Genomic DNA, 22,165 nt, shown 5'->3' with positions numbered 1-22,165 from the left:
ACTGCTTGCATATCATTTCCAAGAGCTCACATATGCTATATTGGCGCAGGGTGGGGGTATTTAGCTTTTCCTGTGAGAGAGTCAACCAGTAGGGGCACATATATTTATCCTAGCACTTGAGAAGCAGAGGCATGGACCTCTGTGAGTTCAAGGCTAACCTGGATACATGAGATTGATGCAAACTAAAAAAGAAAAGAGGCAAGTGGTGGTGGTTCACACTATTAATCTCAGCACTATAAGTGATAAGGCTGGGTGGAAAGAATAACGCTGGCTGAGGTTTCAGTCTGAAGTTTCGTAGAATCAGTATTCAGTCTTAGGACTTGCAGAGATAGGGTACCCCATTTGGTATCAGGATTTCATGGAGGTAGGACTAGTGGCTGGGTGCTCTCCTTTCTCTGATAATTCAGCTTTCATCCTTTCAATTCTGACTCCAGGTTTTTATTGTTAAGATCAACTAGAAATCATGCTACAACTGCCTCCTCCTTTCTGCTGCCTGACCATTAGACAGTCAATAGTAGGACATGAACAGTAGGCACACAGCAGTATTGTTTAACCATTGCTCAGACAATAGTACCAGTTAATCATTTGCTAGGGAGTAGAAATGGTTAAAGATTAGCCAGGATGTAGGAATGGCTAACCACCAGAATGGGAGTGCCACTAGTTAGTCTCTAGACAGGAAAGTGATATATGATGTTTCCCAACTTCCACTTTAGGGCAGCAGCACCAGAAGATTCAGGACGTGCTTAGGCAGAGGATTGACAAGTCATGAGTTCCAAACAGCAGTTTGTCAAACTAAACGATGGCCACTTCATTCCTGCCCTGGGTTTTGGCACCTATAAACCCCAAGAGGTAAGAATGCATGGTTCTCAGTATTTCCAGGCTAGCTATTCCACGTACAAGAAGGCAGATAGTGAGGCTTGGCCTACATCAGGGCTTGATGAGTCCCAACCTGTTTATTATTCCTGTTAAATGGATGTTGTTGCACTGGTTGCATCTGGTGGCTGTGGGTAGGAGACTAATCTGTTTTCCTGATAGGCTGAGTCAGAATTCTGTCAGAATAGGGTCTTATGCATGTTTGCACTTCTGCTTGTGAGCCAGCAGGGAGGAAGGCTTAATGGAGAACAAAGGGAAGGCCTAACTGTCAGAACATTTTTTTTCTGATGGTGGGTGTTAGTGTTGTGTATGATGGAGCTGCAGGGTCATGCCTCAGAGGCATTGGGACATTTACTATAATTTAATCAGGGACTTCAGGGGTAGGAAGAATTCTTGTTTATGTTCTCTGGTTTTTCTTGCTGGAGGCTAGGCTCTTTGATCTTAGCAGAATGTGGCTTTTTTTTTTCCCTTAGATTTGCTCTTCTGGTCCAGACCTGCCTGTGAATTTAATGTTCTTGTTTGGGGCCTGTCAGCTCTAAGAGTGAACTTGAAATGAAGCTTCTGCCTGTAGTTCCAGGCTTAAAGGGACATATCCACGACCTAACAATTCTGGGCACTATGCTCTTCCTATGTCTATGTTTCTCAGCTGGAAAGCAGAGAAGAAAGTCACCATATTTCCTATCAGTGCTCCTAGTTGCAGTGAGGGCCATTTCTCTGTTTATGTCTACATTCCACAGCATGATAGTTCCTCTCAAGAAGGCAAGGTCAATGGAGGTCAGTGCGATAACTCGGGGTGTCTCTCTGTAGTATGAAACAATTATTGGAGCACTATTTCACTTTGTTTTGGGGTAGCCTTCTATACCACGCAGTGGATGCTGCACTAGAGCCAAGTAATGTCCCCATGTACAAATTCTGAACTCTATGAAACTTACTGAAATTTACAATATATCCTTATGATTGGGGGAAGGCAGACCTAGTAACTATAAGTGTAAATTCTTGGTCTTCATTAATGCATGTTGGGTTTACAGAATGGTGGTCCCCAGAACTGAAACTATCAAGGTATAGTTTCTTAACTTAAAGGGAATTTCTTGTATGTAAATTTCCGGAAACTTTTAAATTCTGGGACAATAGACCACTTGCCTTAACTTCAAATTCGTACATATCCTTCCTATTAGATTCATGCATATTTACAAAGATAAATCTGGATTAGTTACTTTTGCAAAGTGGCAGAAAGAAAACCAGCAACAGGTCTCAAGGCTCCTGTTAAACCATCAGTGTTGGTACCTCACAGAGTGATTCTTATTCTTAGCTAAGTCAGAGCCAGAATTCAGAGAAGGTGGTACAATCTAGAATTTCACTCACTGTGTTTTTTTTTATGAAAGAAAACTGTAGAAATGACTAAAATAATCAAAAGCAGCAGTCTAATTTCCTTTTTTATTCCTTTGTATATTTGTATGACTATATGTTTGTGTATTTGTGTATGGCAGAGGTCAAAGTTTTCCTCAACTCCTATTTATTTTTGTGAGGTAGGGTGTCCTACTGAGTCTAGAACTCAGTGATTCAGCTGGAAGGCAACCCAGTGACATCCTGGGATCACCCTGAATTTGTTTCCCTAGGCACTGGGATTATACGTGTGTGCCACCATGCCACACTTTGCTTTTACATGAGGGCTGGGGTCTGAACTAAGATTCTGAGAGTTGTTAATAAACACTTTATTGATTGAAATATCTTCTCAGTCCATACCTTAAATTCTGTAATAAAAGAACTGTCATATCTTCATCCAAATCTCACAGTTGAGGCAGTGATTTTAGATTTGTTTCCAGTCAAATCTTTTTGTTTGTTTGTTTTTCCAGACAGGGTTTCTCTGCAGCTTTTGGGATCTGTCCTGGAACTAGCTCTTGTAGACCAAGCTGGCCTCGAACTCACAGAGATCCTCCTGCCTCTGCCTCTGGAGTGCTGGGAATAAAGGCATGTGCCACCAATTCTTGTCCAGTCAAATCTTTTTAAAGCAAATATCTTTGGAGGGAAGGGCTGACTCCCCAGGTGAATAATACCCAACATGACGTAGGAAATTCATTTTTAATGAGAACATATTCATAGGGTAGATTTTCATTTTCCTGACAGTATTTAGGTTTGTCAGATAAAGATAATGGATATTCAGAAAGACAAACCTAGGATACCATTCTCTGTTCAACATCCTATTATTAACTTAGCCTTGCTTATTATCTGAGATCTTTGCTTTCTCATCCTTTTTGGGCAGTGTCTTAGTTGAAGTCAAAGAGGAGTGTGTATGTAATTGTGCTTTGTCCCAAGTAGACATTCTTGTGCTCATTTTGCTTAGTAACTCTTAGTTAGGAAAGAAACTCCAAGAAAATGGATTGTGGCTCCTTGCCTCAAGTGTGGGAAGAAAAACAAGCAAACATGGAACCTGTGGAGATGCTTATTTTTCTGTGTTATTTATCATATTTCTTCAGTATTCATTAATCTTACGGAATAAAACATAGGAATTCAAAGAGCAGGGGACTAGGCTTTTGCCTTGTGGTCTGAGGATGACCTTTAAAGAAAAAATTCTTTCTTGTCTTGCACAGTCCAATCTAAGCTCACTCAGAACATGCATCTCTAAATACCTCCTTTTTTTTTTGTTCCTGTAGGTTCACAAGAGCAAGTCACTGGAGGCTGCCGACTTAGCTATAGGTGTTGGGTTCCGCCATATTGATACTGCTTATTCATATCAAGTGGAAGAGGAGATAGGACAGGCCATTCAAAGCAATATTAAAGCTGGTGTTATAAAGAGAGAAGACATGTTCATCACTACAAAGGTAGAGTTTTTATACCATGCAAGAGGGCAAATTATTGAATTATATATATAAAGAAGTTAAATTGATATTACTTGACCAGAAGATGGTTAAAGGTGTCATTTGTATAAATGGGTGAGAGAAAGTAATGGTAGATTATAATCTTTATGAAATTAATTTAGTTATTAGACGTTATTAGTAGTATGTGTTTTATTTCTTGAGTAACTCTTTTTCATTATTTAATAAATGAGCTAACAATAACAAAAACATGTAACTGAGTTTACATTGTTATGCATGAGTAACATAAATCCCGTTTTAAAAATGAATGATTACAACTTTCCTTCAAGTAAAAAAATAGTTCAGTATTAGGATAAATAAGTTGCATGTTTGGGCAGTCTATTAAATAATCACAACTTTCATTCCTCAACTTCTGTAGCTCTGGTGTACTTGCTTTCGGCCAGAGCTGGTGCAGCCTGCTTTGGAAAAATCACTGAAGAATCTTCAACTGGACTATGTTGACCTTTACATTATGCACTACCCAGTGCCAATGAAGGTAGTGATTTCTTTGTCAAATGTACATATGTTTTTGTGGGGGCGTGGATATCATTTTTATGAATGGTTGAGGCAAGTTTCTATTATAATTTCATATAAATTTATGATAATAAACATTCGAGTAGGTTCCACAAAGTGCTTACTGGATTATGAAATGAGGTACCCGAGAAATGGCCAGAATCACAGTTTAGAAGTAACTTACAGAAAACATGCCTTTGCACATCTTTTACATTTATTTGCGTCACTAGATATTTGCTTGGGTCTTGTCCTTATTTTATTTTATTTTATTTTATTTTTAGTGGCAAAGGTAGCCAAAGAGAGTTTCAGCTTCAAGGTCTTGGCACATTGTGGCTTCTCTGCATCTTTTCTTATCACAATAAATCTTGCACACAGTCCTGATTGGCCATCCTTGGCTCATATGCCTGCCCGTGTGCCTACAGGCATTCATATCTATTATTTATCTTTGGGCAGGATTGATATAAATTCTTGTTGGTGGTCAAGTACATGAAATGACTGTGTTTTCCAGTGAATATGAAACATTTTTTAACAAAAGAATGAGTAGACAAAAGAATATAGGTCAACAGGGGAGCTCAGTTTGTTGTTTAAAAATATTATTTAGATGCAAGAATTGTGTATGTGTGTGTGTGTCTGTGTTTGTATAAAATAAACATTAAAGAAAGAGAGGCCATCAATTTGAGAGACAGCAGAAGTATACATATGAGGTGTTAGACTGAGGAAAGGGAAGAAGGGAAATGACGTAAGTATAGTATACTTTCAAAAATAAGAAGAAAATTATAAGAAATAAAATTTTTTAATTATTCCTATAAATAACATAACAGAGGACAGCAAAACAGGTCTCCTAAAGAAGTTTTGCAACTCCTCATATCTGTGACTTGTAAATGCAGTGTAAAAGATAATGCTTCACTTCCTCTATGTTTGCTTACTGTCTTATTTCCAAGATAGTCCTTATTTTTTGAAAACATTATTAGTTTAATGTGTTCGCATGTTTTATTTGTATGTCTGTGCAGTACTGTCTTTGGAGACCACAAGATGGCACTAGGCCCCATGGTCTTGCTTACAAATTGTTCTGACCAACCATGCAGGTGCTGGCAATTGAACCCAGGTCTTCTGAAAGAGAAGCCAGTGCTTAATCACTAAGCTATCTGTCAGCCTCCTCCTGGATGTTCTTAAAAACATTACTAGAGCTGAGACATGCGTTTTGTGAGATTTCTTTAACAAACACTTCTCTTCCAGCCAGGGGATAGTGATTTTCCAGTAGATGAAAAAGGGAAAGTGGTACTGGACACAGTGGATTTCTGTGCCACATGGAAGGTGAGTACTTTTCAAAAAGACAATAAATCAAGCAGAGGAGGGAGAATCAGAGTATTTTCCCATAGGTATAGAAATTGATTTATATGCATACATATTTGCTGGAATAAAAGGGGAGGAATGCATTACTAAAATGTAAGGGAGGAAAAGTGAAGAAGTAGTCAGGATAATAGGAAAATGTGTTATTTTGCCACCTTACGTAGTAGCTTCCTCAATTTACTAATGGTGTCACAAAAACTCCTCCTTGGCAGATACCACATTAACCATTATCATCATTATCTCGACTTCTTCATATTTAAGTCCTATGATCACTTGGGCAATTCATTCCTCCCCATCTTTTTTACTGTCTATTATTAAATTTAGGGCCTTTTACACACATAAGTATTCTAATACTGAACTACATGTCTAGCTCTTGACAGTTTTCTTTGTAACTGCTCCATCTTCTCTTTATATTGATGTAGTGAATTGCAAGTGTGACACTTTCTAACCCCTTTCTCATCACCAGGAATTGGAGAAGTGTAAGGATGCAGGATTGGTCAAGTCTATTGGGGTGTCCAACTTTAACCACAAGCAGTTAGAGAGAATCCTGAATATTCCAGGACTTAAGTACAAGCCTGTCTGCAATCAGGTAAGGATTCTCATTCATCCCCATCTCTCATGCTTTTCCTCACCCTGTACTACTGACACTGTTCATTTGTCCTCTGCCCAAGTGATTTTCATATGTGGAAAAGCAGATTCTGAGAGCAGTGCCATGGTTGAAAAGACATGGGGGATTCTAAACTTTATCTTGTACTCTTAAGTATTGGTAAGAATGGAAGCAGACTATATAGTAGCCCACTTTGGAGAAAGTATAGATTTAAATTTGGTCCAGCAGGCAACAGCTGAGGGCAGAGGAATTCATTTCGCCTTGAATTGAGGGTACTGAGTAGCCATAGGATACTTCGCTGGAAAAGTGAGCTAAAAAATCACTCTGTTAACAGGAATTATGTGTAGCTTAGATGCTTTTTTCTGTCTTAGTATTATCCTTCCTCATGATTTTATTAGGTTTAGCAGCTGACATTTTTATCCATTGAACTGCCCTGCTGACCACTAGCTCTTTTTTTTTCACAAAAACCTGTCCTGACAAAATTTATTAACAGAATATTTCAAAATTAGTTATTTTGTGTTTCAAGAAAAATGGAATACTTTAATCTTTTAAATTCAAATGTGATATTGCACATAATTTTCTTAGTCTACTTTATTGACTTTAAACACTTTTGTTTGTCTTAATTTGAGCATTTGTTATAATCTTATCTCTATCATATTCTTTCACAGGTTGAATGTCATCTGTATTTAAACCAGAGTAAGCTGCTGGATTACTGCAAATCAAAAGACATTGTTCTGGTTGCTTATGGTGCCCTGGGAACCCAACGATATAAAGAATGGTAATAAGATGAAGCGTATGCATAAAGCAAGACTGTCAATTAGCATCACACTAATCAGCTGTTAGGTAGAGAGAGCTGTCTTTAGAAGCTCCAAGTGAAGCAGAAGCTGGGAGCTCTGGGACTTCTGTGTAGCCCTGGAGGGTTTTTTTTGTTTTTTTTTTTTTTGTCTTCTGATTGCTGTAATATAATGCTACGACAAGAGCAACTTCAGGGAGAAAGTGTTGACTATAGTTCACAATTCCAGGGTACAGAACAGAACAGCAGCCAAGACAGGGTGTCAGAAGCTTGAAGCAGGTGGTCCCTTCACATTGCAATCAAGAAGCAGAGAATCACAAATGGACATTAATAATGTGATTTGTTTTATTTATACAGTCCATGATCCCTTGCTTGCTCGCACCCATAATTAAAATAGGTTTTCCTATATCAATTTTCATAATAAGATAATCTCTCCCAATCATTCTAGAGGCCGATCTTTCTGGTGATCCTAGACTTTATCCAGTTGATAATTATATATATATAATATATATATATATAACCATCATGACTAGTCGACTAGTCTAGAAAGCACTCTCTATTTTGTTTTGCAGCACCACAACCAACCCAAATCCTTGGCATCTTGAACTTATTTCTGCTTTCCTACTAGGGTGGATCAGAACTCTCCAGTTCTCTTGCATGATCCAGTTCTCTGTGATGTGGCCAAAAAGAACAAGCGAAGCCCTGCCCTGGTTGCTCTGCGATACCTGCTTCAGCGTGGGGTTGTGCCCCTGGCCCAGAGTTTCAAAGAAAATGAGATGAAAGAGAATTTGCAGGTGATGAGCTCTGTTCCATGTGGTTGTTACTTAAAATCTTTTATATGCTTTTGGGTTGTTATGTAGAATCTTCGCATGCTTTCTTCCTTTAAATCTTTGTGAACTTTTTTGAGATGAAACCTATATTTCTAGCATTTTGTGTACATATGAACTTTCAGGTGCATGAGAAATGTATTGTCTATGACATAAACAGCATGACTTTACAGAGTTAGTGTTGGAAAAGATTTAGATTTTGCTTTACCTTGTCAGCCAAGTATTGCATATATCTCTTCATGGACCTCTTCTTTATATTCTGAAATGAGGGATCTGGACTGAGTAAATTTGATTCTAGACACTTCTATGGTTTTAATTTTATTTCATTGCATGCTCCGATATTCTAATATATGCTCACATACTGATTAATTGTAAGTTTACGTTTCTCCTTACCAACATTGATTCTTTTCAAAATTTCAAATATACTTTATTATACTATAAAATTTTGATAATTATGAAAGAATGCCGGGTGGTCGTGGCACAACACTTTAATCCCAGCACTCAGAAGGCAGAGGCAGGCATATCTCTGTGAGTTCGAGGCCAGCCTGGCCTATATGAGTTAGTTCCAGGACAGGCTCCAAAGCTACAGAGAAACCCTGTCTCGAAAACCAACCAACAAAACAAACAAAAACAAAAAAGAAAAAAATGATTACTAAAGAAACAATTCTTAATTAGAATTTTATTTTGAATAACATTTATTTACCTTAGTGTTCTTCAATTTAAAAGTTTGCTTTGCTTTAGCCTGAACTCAGTGAAAATAATCAGTCTATGCTAAGTTGCTTCACATTTATTTAAGAAACAATTGTGCATTTTTCAGGGCAATGAGGCCTCTTAAGCTCAGTAGACTGATTGAGCTTTTCCTCAGTTCCATATAGGTTTCATAAAACTGACAAATTTTCCATGTTTTACCTCTACATTTAGCGGTGTCTGAGTTTCTGTCCTGCCCAGTTCCCACAATCGTTAAGTCCTGAAGAAATCACACAGAGGTCTACATTAACTATAATCTGATTGGCCCATTAGCTTAGGCTTCTTATTAATTCTTATAACTTATATTAGCCCATTATTCTTGTCTATGTTAGTCATGTGGCTTGGTACCTTTTTCGGTGAGGCAGTTACATGTTGCTTGCTCTGTGTCTTGGTCAGGAAAACAGACCAAGCTTTTCTCTTCCCGGAATTCTCCTGTTCTCATTGACTTGCCTCTGATTCCTGTCTGGTTGTTCAACCTATAATTCCTGCCTGGCTATTGGCAAATCAGTATTTATTTAAAATATAATTGACTGGATAAGATCATTGCTCCACAGCACTTAATCCTCTTTAAAAAAAAAACAAGAACTCTGAATCTAATATCCTTTGTTTAGTTTTTCTCCTGACCATTAGCCATAACAACTTTTAACCAACATTCTAAACAAAGGAAAATATCTATACTCCATTTTTTGGGAATGTGGGCGTAGTTTTCCATGCTACTTCCTGCTGTTTGGGGGCACCAATAATCTTATGGGGACCTAAAGAAAATTTAGAATTATGATCAAGTTCTGACTGGAGTTTCTTGTGAGGTTTTTTTCATCTCAAGCAGCAGTCTTAAATCTCTTCTGGATGTAGAACTCAGACATTTGGGCTATCTCTTTCTATTGGAGATTTCTAGGGTGGTCTTCCTTGATCAATCCTTATTTTTCTTAACTTAGAATAAATCCATAGCCTCTCATTTTCTATGGAAACAAAAGCAAAACCTCTTCTCCAAAGTATCATATTTTTTACTTCAATTTTGAAATCAAGGTATTTCAAAATATTTATCTTGGATTCATTTAGCAGCATTTATAAACAAATATATTTTGGCAGCTGTTGCTCCTTCTTCAGCATTCAAACAATTCAAAGAGAATATAATAACATACAGTATACAGACTCTCTGTGTAATCTTCATCTTTACATGGCTTTATTTTAACCTTTCTTTATTTTATTTTTACTTTTAATTTTTGGCTTTTTGAGACAGGTTCTCTATGTATCTTTGGCTGTCCTGGAACTCCCTCTGTAGATCAGGCTGTCTGTGAACTCACAGAGATCCACCTGCTTCTGCCTCTCAAGTGCTGGGATTAAAGTTGTGTGCCACTACACCTTGAACATAGAGGTCAGTCTACCTCTGCCACCCAAGTATTGGGACTAAAGGTGTGTGCCACCACACCCAACTACTCTCCTTTTTTAATTTAAGGACTTTAACCTTTAGCCTGCATATATTTTTAATATACTGTAAACCATTTAGAGGTTTTCTTTATCTTTGACTCTCTCTTTACTGTATATCTCTCTTTTTCTAACGACATGAGTATTTAATTTGCTAAGTGATATGGCTAAGGTTAAAGTCATGGTTTTATCCAGCCATGATCCTTGACCTTTTGAGATTTCAGGCTCATGGCAGAGGTACCTGCCAGAGCCAAGTTTATTACCAGAACTCTATGACACTGGCATCAAGTGTTCCCTGGCATCAAGCAATCTGCAGCAGTCTGCTAACAAATCACACTCAAATGATCTGTAGCCAGACCTCCTGTCTGAAAGCGTCAGAGTTTGTGCTGGCAGGATTGCCCAGAAAGCCAACATTTGAAAATGGCATAGCTTTTTTTCCTGCTATGACTGAAAATGAAAAAGCATGCAGTCAGCTTGTTATCAACACCATTTAAGTATTTTGTGGTAGGACCTCGTAAAAGAACTGCAAGGTTTTACAGCTAAAGCTAAGTCAGGAAGCCTCTCTTAAATGAAAGTGTTTGCCACTAGCAACCAGAGCCCACCTGAGAAAATGCTGCTATCAATAAGCTGTGATGAACTCTACCCTTTCTGTCTAGACTGACATCCCAAACTCTCTCAGGCTTTATGTGGATGCAGTTGTTCACATGTTTAGCAAAAATCATTTTGAAGTTAAAGTGTCTCAAATTTTAGAATTTGGACAAATCTTTACATACATTATGTTGAAAGAGCAATTGTTTACATTTAATGATTCATTGATGGATTATAAAATGTAACTCTCCATGCAAATTGCTGTTTGTTTGATGTATTTCAAAATATTTCTCTAGATTTCTTGGAAACTACTTAAATGCTGCTGTGGTCTTTAATGTGATGTTAAGTGAATTGTTTTTGTTTCATTATTTCTTTTTTGTTTTGTTTTTTTCTCAAAATGATTATGAAATTTCCTTTTGTCTATAGCATTGTACAAATTTAATATATCTCAAAACAGTTTTCTTTCATTATTACTTGGTATTTAATAACCATGAATGCTTTAGTAAACAATGTTCACCATTTTTAGGTGCATACATACTAATCACATTGCTTTTGAGGCATAAACTCTGATTCATTCAAATGCTAAAGCCCTTGTATTTTCCTTAAGGTTTTTGAATTCCAGTTGTCTCCGGAGGATATGAAAACCCTAGATGGCCTGAACAAAAATTTTCGATATCTTGCAGCTGAGTTGTAAGTAATGTTGATAAACACCTCACCTCAGTTTATTTCATGTCCAAATCTCTGCCTCCCATTTACATCCATGATGATTCAGACACCAAATATCCTAGTTTTCTGTATCAAGTTTCCCATGGAGATTGTTAATACAACATTTATTTCTGCTTTTTTTGAAAATGTGAATTTGTCATTTTAAAACATAGAGAAGGTTCTGAATTAAGTAAGAAAAAAACCTTTTGAGAAAAGCACTACTGCATGGGAGAATTAATAACTAGTAAACGATCTTTAGTTTTCTTTCCTGCTCTATAGTTAAAAAATTTGATAGTAGAAATAGGTTATAAATTACAAAGACTGCATAGGTACTTATAGGTGCGCTATCTATCTATCTATTATCTATCTATCTATCTATCTATCTATCTATCTATCTATCTATCTATCTATCTATCTATCTACCATTTATCTATATCTTCTCTTGCTGGAATCTTATTTCTCAATATTAATAAATATGATGAGGTTTTAAGGAGGTTTAGAAAAATCTACAATGCCATGTAAATTGGTATATATATAAGCATTATTAAGATTTTTGTTAGTATACAGCAGAATAAAGTAAATGAAAATATACAACTCAATGAGAGAATTATTGTTGTAAATAATGGGTAATTCTTGTCACACCTTAATAATTAATTATTATTATTATTATTATTATTATTATTATTTGAATTTTTCGAGACAGGGTTTCTTCGTAGCTTTTGGTTCCTGCCCTGGAACTACCTCTTGTAGACCAGGCTGACCTCGTACTCACAGAGATCCACCTGCCTCTGCCTCCCGAGTGCTGGGATTAAAGGCGTGCACCACCACCGCCCGGCCAATAATTAATTATTTTTATCAATGCATATTTTGAAATGTTATTTATATAGAGAAGTCTAAAAATTATACAGTTAGCTGCTTGAATGGGAGACCATCTTATTAATTCTCTTACTAAACCTAATACATTGCTTTTTAATTGATTGACAGTGAGTGAATAATTAATTACTAATAATTAAATGGAAGTGAAAATAGTAGACATAAATGATATTTTAATGCATATTAAGATGTTTTCATGTTGATCATTGTGTACAGTTACCTTGAACTAAAGATGACTTATGACTTTCTCCTTTCTCAGGAGACTAATGTTAGGAAGGATTTTAGCTCTTCATTGATTGATTCATAGATGAAGCTAAGGGAGATGAATATTAGTTAACACAGGTCTGTTCTAGGTTAAGGGACATAATTGGAAAATAATTTATAAATTATATTTTTAAAACATTTCTTATACATGCTTGTAAATGACTGCAAGAATATCACCTTCTACAACTCATCAGGGAACAAAATTATTGACTTTCACCTTAATGGTGTCTTCCTAGATGTCACAATTTACATTGTAGGAATTGATCAAACAGTGTGTGTTTGCTTTTATTTCCTATTTTAGTTTTGCTGACCACACTGAATAACCATTTTTCTGAGAAATATTGACACGGGGAGGGGGGCTGGCATTCACTCCAGGATCTATCCAAGATGCATGAACTTGCCTTTCGGAGTCCATTCTCTATGGTGGGATACCTTGCTCAGCCTTGATATGAGGGTTTGGGGGAGGGGCTTGGTCTTGCCTCAATTTGCTATGCCAGGCCTTGTTGACTCCCAAATTAAGGCCTTAAGCCCCCTGAGGAGTGGATGGGAAATGGCAATGAGGGTAGGTGGAGAGACAGGACAAAGGGAGGGATTGGAAGAACAACCAGGGTTGGTATGTAAAATGAAATGTAATGTTAATTAAAATTAAGAAAAAAGAAAATTTAAAAATACTAAAATTATGAATAAAAATTAAGCATCAGAACCAATAAAGAAAGAAAGAGAAGAATAAAAATACTTGGACACTTAGATTTGAGTGTCATTGCCAAAATTGTAATTACTTACATATAAGGGTTTTTGTTTATTTGCTTGTTTGTTTTTATTTTGAGAGAACATAAAGATTTGGATATGTTTCAAATAACATGCAACTAAAAATAAAATATTTTGTTCTCTGTAATAAAGAAATGGATCTCAACAACAAAAACAAAAGGAATATCACCTTATGCAACTAATCAGGGAATAAAACAATTAACTTTCTCCTCGATAGTGACTTCATAAATGTCACAGTTTACATTGTAAAGATGAATCAAACAGTGCGTGTTTGCTTTTATTTCCTATTTCAGTTTGATCGGCCACCCCGAATATCCATTTTCGGAGGAATATTAATGTGGGGACCTAGTCATGACTGCCTGAAGTCACTGTGGGCAGTGATGTTGGTGATGTGACCCAGATGCTGTTTGGAGGATGCCTCATTTCCGGTCAACCTAAACTGCTTCTTACCAAATCTCACATTCAACTGAAGTTGGAGTTGAATTAAAAAGGGATTTAATTTGAATAAAATTTAATTTACGTTGAATAAAAGGGATTTAATTTTCATGATGCCTCAAAATAAATATAACATTTTCTTCTCAAAAGATACATTTGTTTCTTTTTTAATGAATCATTATGGCACAACACTGGTTTTGTTGGAAGTCTGTGGATGGTGTTTGGAGATGATGATTTCCATTTTATAAACCTTTCAGACTTGGAGTAGGTGGTTGTTCCAGACCAAAGAATGACTGTTAGCAGTTGTCTGTAAGTCAAAGGTCCTCTAGCCCTAAGTCAACAAGAAAACCCTGCACACATTCTGTGTTTGTCAGTCTGGAAGATGAGACACACATAGGAAGTTTGACCAACAATTCCCAGGTTCTGTCTAGTTGTTTAGCATTAGAGTCTTGGAACTGGAGAGTGAAGCATTTCTGAAATAGGTTAGGCTAAAGAGGGGACATGAGAACCAGCCTAGTAGGTCCTTTAAATTCAGGATGGGAGACTTCAGTTGATCATAGGTTTTCCTAGAAATAATGACAATTTTGCTTATTTCAGAACTTTTTTCTTTTTCTTTTCTTCCTTTCATTTCTTTTTTTTTAAAAAAATATAATCACATCTTGAAAGCAAAAGGAAGTTTTCACAAATTTAATCCATTGAAATGGCAGAGAGTTATTCCTAGAACTATTTTTTTTAAAAATAAAAACAGAACCAACTTTAATTTTAATACATTTAGAAATACTTATCAAAATTGTGATGCATTGATAAATGTGATCTATGAATGCCTGAAAATGCAGTGTATACAGATGTTAACACCATGTTGGACAAGCAAACACCAAGCTTTCCCATGGAAACATCAGAAACACCAAGTAACCTAGGCTAACTGACAGATAGGCTCTGCTAAGTGGTCAGCTATCTACAGAAACCAAGCAAAGAGGCAACAATTAGTAACAACAGGATCTCCAAATAGGTAGTTTTACTGTGTTTTATATCTCACACTGGGAAGAACTACCTGCCTGTTACCATGTTGTCTTGGCATGTAGGTGGCATCAACAGTTACCATTTAATTTTTAATTCAAAACAGTTGTAGCAACTGATCATATAGCTCCCAATATACCACATATGTGATTTTTATTTCATTTTTCCATTCTCACATGAAGCCTAACTTCATAAATAGCAGTTGGCATTAGCTAGCAAGTTTCCCACAGAATCTTTATGTACCATAAAAGATAAATTTTGTTTTCTTTGCATTTGAACAACTGATTAAATGATAACAAACAGCCTTTTCTCAATGCTTAGAAAGTTGACCAGAATTTAATAGTTTAGGATACAATTGAGTACTTTTTAATATACCTTTACCTTTTCCATATTAATTCTTATATACTATTGTTCAATATGTCTTTTAAAAATATTTTTATTTTGTGTTAAGTGTGTTTGTCTGCATGTATGTCTGTGTACCACATGAATGTCTGGTGCTTAGGGAGACAAGAAGATGGTAATCTTCGTTTAGAACTAGAATTACAAAGGGTTGTAATTCCATCATGTGTGTGCTAGGAATATAACATAAGTCCTCTGAAAGAGAAGCAATTAGTCCTAACTTCTGGACCATCTCTCCTGCCTCTGTTACTCAATATTTTGTTCCTCATTTAGATTCAAAGAGACCTTTAATCTCAAATGTTCAGAAATTCTAGGTGTTTTGGGATGTGTGGAAAAATGCAGTGGCAGATGAGTGTGTCAAAGAGGAGTTTTTACCTTCCCTTGCAGTTGAAAAAAAGTTGGAGACAAAGGTTGTACCCATGACCAAAAAATAAAATAAAATTATGACTAACAGACGATAGAGAGAATGATCTGAATCTACTCACTTGTTCCTGAACTCATGATTTAGATTAATTTGAACACTTAGACTTACATGGGAAATTATCAGTTTGAGTACATGGAACATAATTCTACATCAGACAGTTCAATAGCTTGATAAAACATGAAAAGTAATGTTTAATGACCAGATGATCACCAAGGCCTTGGTCTTGATCTCTGAGGCACTAAATTTAACCTTTGATGCAAAAATGAATCAATGTGGAAATAGTAAAATTATGAATGGTCACAACAAAAGAGAGAGATGTGTTTATGGATGTAGTTTTATGTATATAAATGGCAATACACACCGGAATAAATGCTGTTTTATTAGTTCTTATATATTAAAAAATTCTCACTATATTGTATATATAATATTTCACCCATAAATTCAGTTCAGATGTGACACAGTTTTAGGCACAAGGGAAGACCTGAGAGTTTATACTATAACATTACAAGAATTTTGATTGTTTACACAAACTTTTTATATCATAAAGATCTTTACTTACAGGCATAACAGTTTTTATGTTGCAATCTCATTTAAACTTTGTTTAAATTTGCTTCCAAGTTTCCCCTATATTCCCAAGACTCTAAAAAGAGGAGCATTTAGCAATGAAGATAGTGAGTAGGAGGTAGCAACCTTGAAACTGTCATCCGTGGAGCATAGTAGTTCTTTTTCTGTACCCAGAGCCTTCAAACAGATATGTGGGTTTATAGTACAATGTCCATGTAGATCAACAGGGTGCCAGGATTTAAAACAATCTCCTCTGCAGAGATATTGATAATTGAGGCAGTGTCCAGTAGTCCATCCAAACGGCATTCAGAAGTTATCATGATCTATATTTGCATTGATGAGAGAAGGTTAGATGCGTTTACAAAGACGAGGAACATGATAAAAAAAACCAGAAAGACACTGAGTTTGTGGTATTGAGTAAGTGAAGTTGAAATAAATTTAAGAGTGTTGTTTTCAGCTTGTTATATTCCATTCTATTCCCATAGTTTAAGGTATAGCTTTATCTTCTAAACACACACACACACACACACACACACACACACACACACACACACACACAATTCCCCTTTCATTTCTCCAAGCCCTCCTATATATTCCTCTCTGGTCTCTTTACAATTCATGGCCTTTTAAAAATTAATTATAGTTATACACATACATGTGTATTTCTAAATACATAAATACATTTCTCTGAGTCTGTAGAAAGTTCCTTATATGCTTCAGGGACTGACCATTTGGTAGAGCATACCAAGTAGACTATGTCTCCTGCTCTCAGCTCTCCTTAGTTGCTTTAAAAGAGCTGTTCTTAGAGTTGAAATTATAAAATTTTCTTACAATGGCTGAAAAGCACATAGTACATAAGTAACCATACTCCAAACTTTCAGAAATAAAGACTGCTTAAAAATTCCAGTCTTTTCATTTTTTATTACATATGTCACATACCATACGACAGTGTGGATACTAACATATTCCCCACTCTTTGAGAAAAATTCAATAAAAGCCCTAGTCCCTATTTAAACATTCTTTATTAATATGAAGTTTGTAGGCTCCACTTACAATTATTTTAAGGTATTTTGACACAAATATTTCAAATTCTATTTAAGTCCTCTAAAATTTATAGCCACAAAGTGCTTCTAAACTACTTTTCAATGAATAATTTTGAGTAAGATATAATACTAAATGAAATAGTCTTCTGCATTTGGACTATATTCAAAGATCCTCATAGTAGTATGACAGGTGAAAGACATAATGAGTCCTAAGGTTCTGTTTGTACCTTCGGCGTTTGATTTTCAGCAGTGGTTAATCATTCTACATCTAATCAGTACACTGCTACACTGTCCTTCTTCTTGCACAGTACTCTCACTCCACGTCATGATTCAGCAAAACTCTTACAAAGCAAAATATATTTGTTAAAGAGAAAGTTGATATGATTCTTTTCTTTTCAATTTGCAATTTAGCCTCTTAAGAGTCAAAAATTGGGAAACAATCAATTGTCCAGTTTTTAATGTTTCTCTCTGTGTTACTGTGGGCATAGTATAAGACATCTGACTGTTTCAAAGAATGTCTGATCAGAAAGAGACTTCATGTGCTGGGGTGATGGCTCAGTGGGTAAAGTGCTTGATGTGTAAGTATAAGATCTGAGTTTTGACCACTGGAATTCCTGTAAAACCTGTGTGGTAGCCTGTATCTGTATTCCCCATGTCTCTATAGTGGGATAAGAGACAGACATGGGAGAGTGAGTCCTTGGATGTCCTTGTGGGTGCGCAAGTCTGGCATACTCACTCAGCAGAGAACAGCAAAACATCTATCTCAATCAAGGCAGAAGTTAAGGTGCAAGGACTCTTGAGGTTGTCCTTCAATCTCCATGCTGAGGCATGTGTGTACCCAAAGTTACACACATGTTCATGAATATATTATGCATACTCTGACACAAGCTCTCCTATTCACATACAATGATAGGACAAAAGTTTCACAGTGATGACAAAAGTCACCAAGAATGTAGGGGCTAATGTATCCTGGTCTAAAAATAGTAACTTATCCAATAATACATATATTGCATAGTTTATTATGATTGAAAGATTCTAAAAAAGTCATAATAAAAGATCAGCTTCTTTATAATGATATATTTAAAATTTTAACTCATGTAAAATAAACAGTTTGTTTCAAACTCAGTGGTACATGTAGTGGACTACCTCTTTAACCTCAGTCCTCCCCATGTCATTGGTTTAACACAGAAACAATTTTAGCTGAAATGATTTATGTTATTATTGTGTTTGGGAATGAGAAAAAAGAAACAGCATGTGTTGATCTAAAAGAATGACAGGAGATAAATTTCACATGTCAGCTTGTGGATATATGAAGCAAGAGTAGTTGTGTTGGTGTTGCAAGATCCAAGGGTAATGGATGTAAAGTGAGTGGGGACTCAATTGTTTTGTCCAGTCACCTGCTTCTGATTCTCAGTTTCTTCACACTAGAACTAGTCCATGAACAGGAGACAAGGTGGTTAGGGCTTGGTCTGCCTCAGGGTCTGATCACGTCATCACCTATTGAATATTCTGGGCACCATCTATCCTATTTCACTTTATTTTCCAGCTTTGCAGAAAAATACACTTATCCTGTGTTTACTCTTGCTTGTCATCTTTCTGGTTTCGATATTGATTGCAATTGGATGATGGTAAATTCTCTATTTATATGTAGTCAGAAAAGATTTCTTTTTTTCCAATAAGGTCATATTAAGAGAAATGAATCTTCTAAGTGGTAATGAAGATAAGACACATGAGTCATACTGCATTTTGTGGAGTAGCCCCAAAATCTTTCGCTAGATGCTGGACCTGGGCTAAGTAACTCACTTGTTTCTCTCTCAGTGTTGGCTTTCCGTGGTAAAGTTGGTCCTCGGAAATGACATGACCAAAGTGAAGAGTTATCTAGACGTGGAAAAAAATTTTTATTTAGCTATTATAAACAGAACAATTAGTTGCGTGCCAAAGGGATAGTTTTATAAACTTTGAATTTATATTTTTGTTAGATAAAGACATAAGAGAAAACATAATATTTGTCTTTCTTTCTCCCATTGTCCTCTCTGGTCCCTTCTCTTTAAATATCTTTCTCTACAAGATACTCCTTAGTCTCTTTTATATGATATGATAGTTAGATAATTGGTTCACTTATTTGAAATCAAAATTCTGCATACAAGAGAAAGCAAGTATGTTTGTTTATCTGAGTCTGTCTTATGTGCTTAATATGGCAATCTCAGTTCATCTATTTTCCTGCAGGTTTTGTACTTTATTCCCTCTTTATGGCCCAATAAAATCCCACTGTGTATATATACCAATGTCCTCTTCAATTCATTCGTCAGTTCATCAAGCAATCACTATGGGTGTACAAGTGCTTCTGTGGAATGCTGACTCAAGGTTACTTCAGTATACAGAGGGGAGTGATTTTGAGGGATCATATGGTTGATCTATTTTTATTTATTTATTTTTAATCTCCCTACTGAACTAGAAACGAACTGCAGTAGCTCACAATTGCAATAGTTGGGTATAAGGGTCCCCTGATGCTTGTCAGCATTTTTAATACCCATTTTCCATGGGGTCAGAGGGAATCTCAGTGTAGTTTGGATTTTCATGTCTTTAATGCATAGAGATGGTAAATACATTTTTTAATAAATTTATCGGGAATTTGTGTTCATTCTTTAAAATCTATTTGGTCAGTTCTATTTCTCTTTCATTAGATACTGTTTGGTATTCAATTTAATGAACTTTTAAATTTTCTACATCTGAATTGTCTATCAGATGTGTACCTGGGGAAGATTTTCTCCCTTTCTGTTAGCCACCCCATTACTCTGCCAGTTATCTCCCTTGCTATGAAAAACTTTTTAAATTTCATCCAATTCCATTTGTCTGTTCTCACCTCATTTTCTAGGCTCTTTGAGTCCTTGAGCCCTTACCTTAATTATTTACTGAAAAGCTTCTCTATGGTTTCTCTATGTAGCAAGTATTAAGGATCTCCTGGAGTGCTGGCTTAGTGGTCATGAATTTAATTTGTACTGGTCTTTGAGAAAATTTTGTTTTCTCTTGGTTGGGCACTATCGGCTTCAAAGAAATAGTTCTCATTCTCCTCAGGATTTACGGTTTCTTCTCATAGGTCTGATGTTATTCTGATGGATTTGCCTGTAAACGTGAAATGCAACTTTCAGTTGCAGCTTTTACATTTGTTGTCTTGGCATCTCAATTACTGTGTGTCATGGTGAGGTTCCTGCCTGTTTCTGTCTATTGGAGATTTATATGTCTCTTGTGCTTAAATGTTCTAGATTTGAATAATTTTCTTTTATAACTTCATTGAGTAGATTTTCTGTGCCTTTACTGCTGATCTCAGTTCCTTCTGTCTAATGGAGTCTTAGTTTAGTTCTCTTAATTTCTGGAATGTTACCACCATCACTGTTTTTCTCGTCTTCATTCATATCTGAATGTAGCATTTTCACAACTTTGTCTTCAATCTCTGATATTCTATTTTAAGATTAATATTACAAGTTTTTGTGGATTTTGACTGTGTATTTTATTTTATTACGGCATTTCAATTTGCTTTTATTCTCAAAGTTTGTTTCCAGCTGGAATTTATCCGTATTACTGATTTTCCTCCTACACTACTGATACATTTTTTTCTTTGTTAGGCAGTTTAATAATTTCATTATTTTTGGATTCATCAGTGTAGGTTTTATAATGTTTTGTGGGTATCATGTTGTCTTTTGCTTTTGTTTTGGTGTTTCTTCCTGTTTTTCTGTGTATTGAGTATTTTGTTTTATTAGGACATCTTTTTAGTGAGCAGTCTGCCTTAAGAACTCAATCCTTATTACCGTCATGAGCATAAAAATCAAGCTACTGTCACAAAATAACACTAACTAAACACATTATAGAAACACTAAAAACCAACTAATGACTATAACATCAAAAACAATGGCCATGGAATACAAAATTAGAAAAAACACATGGGATTAATATTATTTAGAGTAAAAGTATATGCAGTAAGTCAATGGAATAAGTGAAAATGTACAAAAGAGAGAAATAGAAATGTTAGTTACTGTTTAATAAAGGAAAGAAAAAAGATTATAGAAGAATATCATAAGGATGTTGCCCAAAGGGTGAGAGATATATAACTCATCAACGAAAATGTGTAAGAAACATAAATAAACCTAATAAGAATGAAAATAAAACATAAATATTCATTTTAAAAATAAAATAAATTAAAATACTACTAATATATAGTAATAAGATAAAGAGAGAAACGAATTAGAAAAGACAAAGCTTTAGTGCTCTTTCTGACCCCTCTAAATTTGTATTTGCCCGGGTGGAGGGGTGGGGTCACTTTAAGCTGGACTGTCTTGCTTGTCCTACCAGTTAGACTTTGCTGTTCAGCCAGCTAAGTGTGACATGCCTACCAGTACTTTTCCACTTCTTTTCTTTGTGGATGAGGAGCTGCCTCTCTTCACTTCACTTAATATTGCAGCATGGGGCCCGGCAGATTCTTTCCCATTCTCAGGCTTCCCTAGCTTGTACACTTCAGGAAAGACTAATATTCTTGCCAGAATGTACGACTGGATTCAAGGCTTTCAGGAGCTGTGAGCTTACCCTTCAGCAAGACTGTCAGTCTCTTTTCTCTGACAAGGAGGCTTAGCTAAGTCTTATGCATCTTCTCTCTGACTAGGAATTTGCTAAGACAAAATGAATACTTACAGCAGTGAGGACCTTATCTTATGACTTCCTGTGGGTCCCATATTTCAGTTACCTATGTTTGTTAGGTATCTTGTTACCCTAACACTTGCTATGTAACTGTCAATGTCTTTCCGATCTTTCTCCCATGGAAAGACAGTATAAATTTCAATGTCACACTCTCCTTGTTCCATGTCATATGTAGTGACTTCTGATTACTGTATTAGACTGCGAGTTTCAGACTTTCGTATCCAAGATATGCTATTCTTTTTCGAAATGGAAGAAACTGACATCTATATATGACATCTACAATTAGTCTGGCAAATAAATATGAGTTTATATAAATATAAGTATCTAGTAAACTACTAAGAAGTCAAAATTTCAATTGCAGACACAGTTGGAAATCCCATGTGTTATTTGCAGAATAATAGCAGAATAT

General features: G+C 35.8%; 1 protein-coding gene across 1 annotated transcript; it reads left to right on the top strand.

The window, feature by feature from the left end:
• The first annotated feature begins 699 nt into the window (after positions 1-699).
• Positions 700-13,777, top strand: LOC142848921 (aldo-keto reductase family 1 member C13). The gene is made up of 9 exons (XM_075971085.1): positions 700-849; positions 3,525-3,692; positions 4,105-4,221; positions 5,475-5,552; positions 6,055-6,177; positions 6,864-6,973; positions 7,617-7,782; positions 11,183-11,265; positions 13,479-13,777. Exons 1-9 carry the CDS (start codon positions 766-768, stop codon positions 13,519-13,521), a joined length of 972 nt encoding a protein of 323 aa, XP_075827200.1. The 5' UTR covers positions 700-765; the 3' UTR covers positions 13,522-13,777.
• Positions 13,778-22,165: the final 8,388 nt, after the last annotated feature.

The sequence above is a fragment of the Microtus pennsylvanicus genome, chromosome 4 (genome assembly GCF_037038515.1).
Source record: "Microtus pennsylvanicus isolate mMicPen1 chromosome 4, mMicPen1.hap1, whole genome shotgun sequence".
Taxonomy (NCBI): domain Eukaryota; kingdom Metazoa; phylum Chordata; class Mammalia; order Rodentia; family Cricetidae; genus Microtus; species Microtus pennsylvanicus.
The sequence above is the reverse complement of the archived record's forward strand: the minus strand, read 5'-3'. Positions and strand labels throughout refer to the sequence as shown.

Coding starts and splice junctions, on each gene's coding strand:
- LOC142848921 (XM_075971085.1), top strand. CDS start 766: ATGAGTTCCAAACAGCAGTTTGTCAAACTAAACGATGGCCACTTCATT. Junction 6,974..7,616: donor ACCCAACGATATAAAGAATG/GTAATAAGATGA, acceptor CTTTCCTACTAG/GGTGGATCAGAACTCTCCAG. Junction 7,783..11,182: donor AGATGAAAGAGAATTTGCAG/GTGATGAGCTCT, acceptor ATTTTCCTTAAG/GTTTTTGAATTCCAGTTGTC.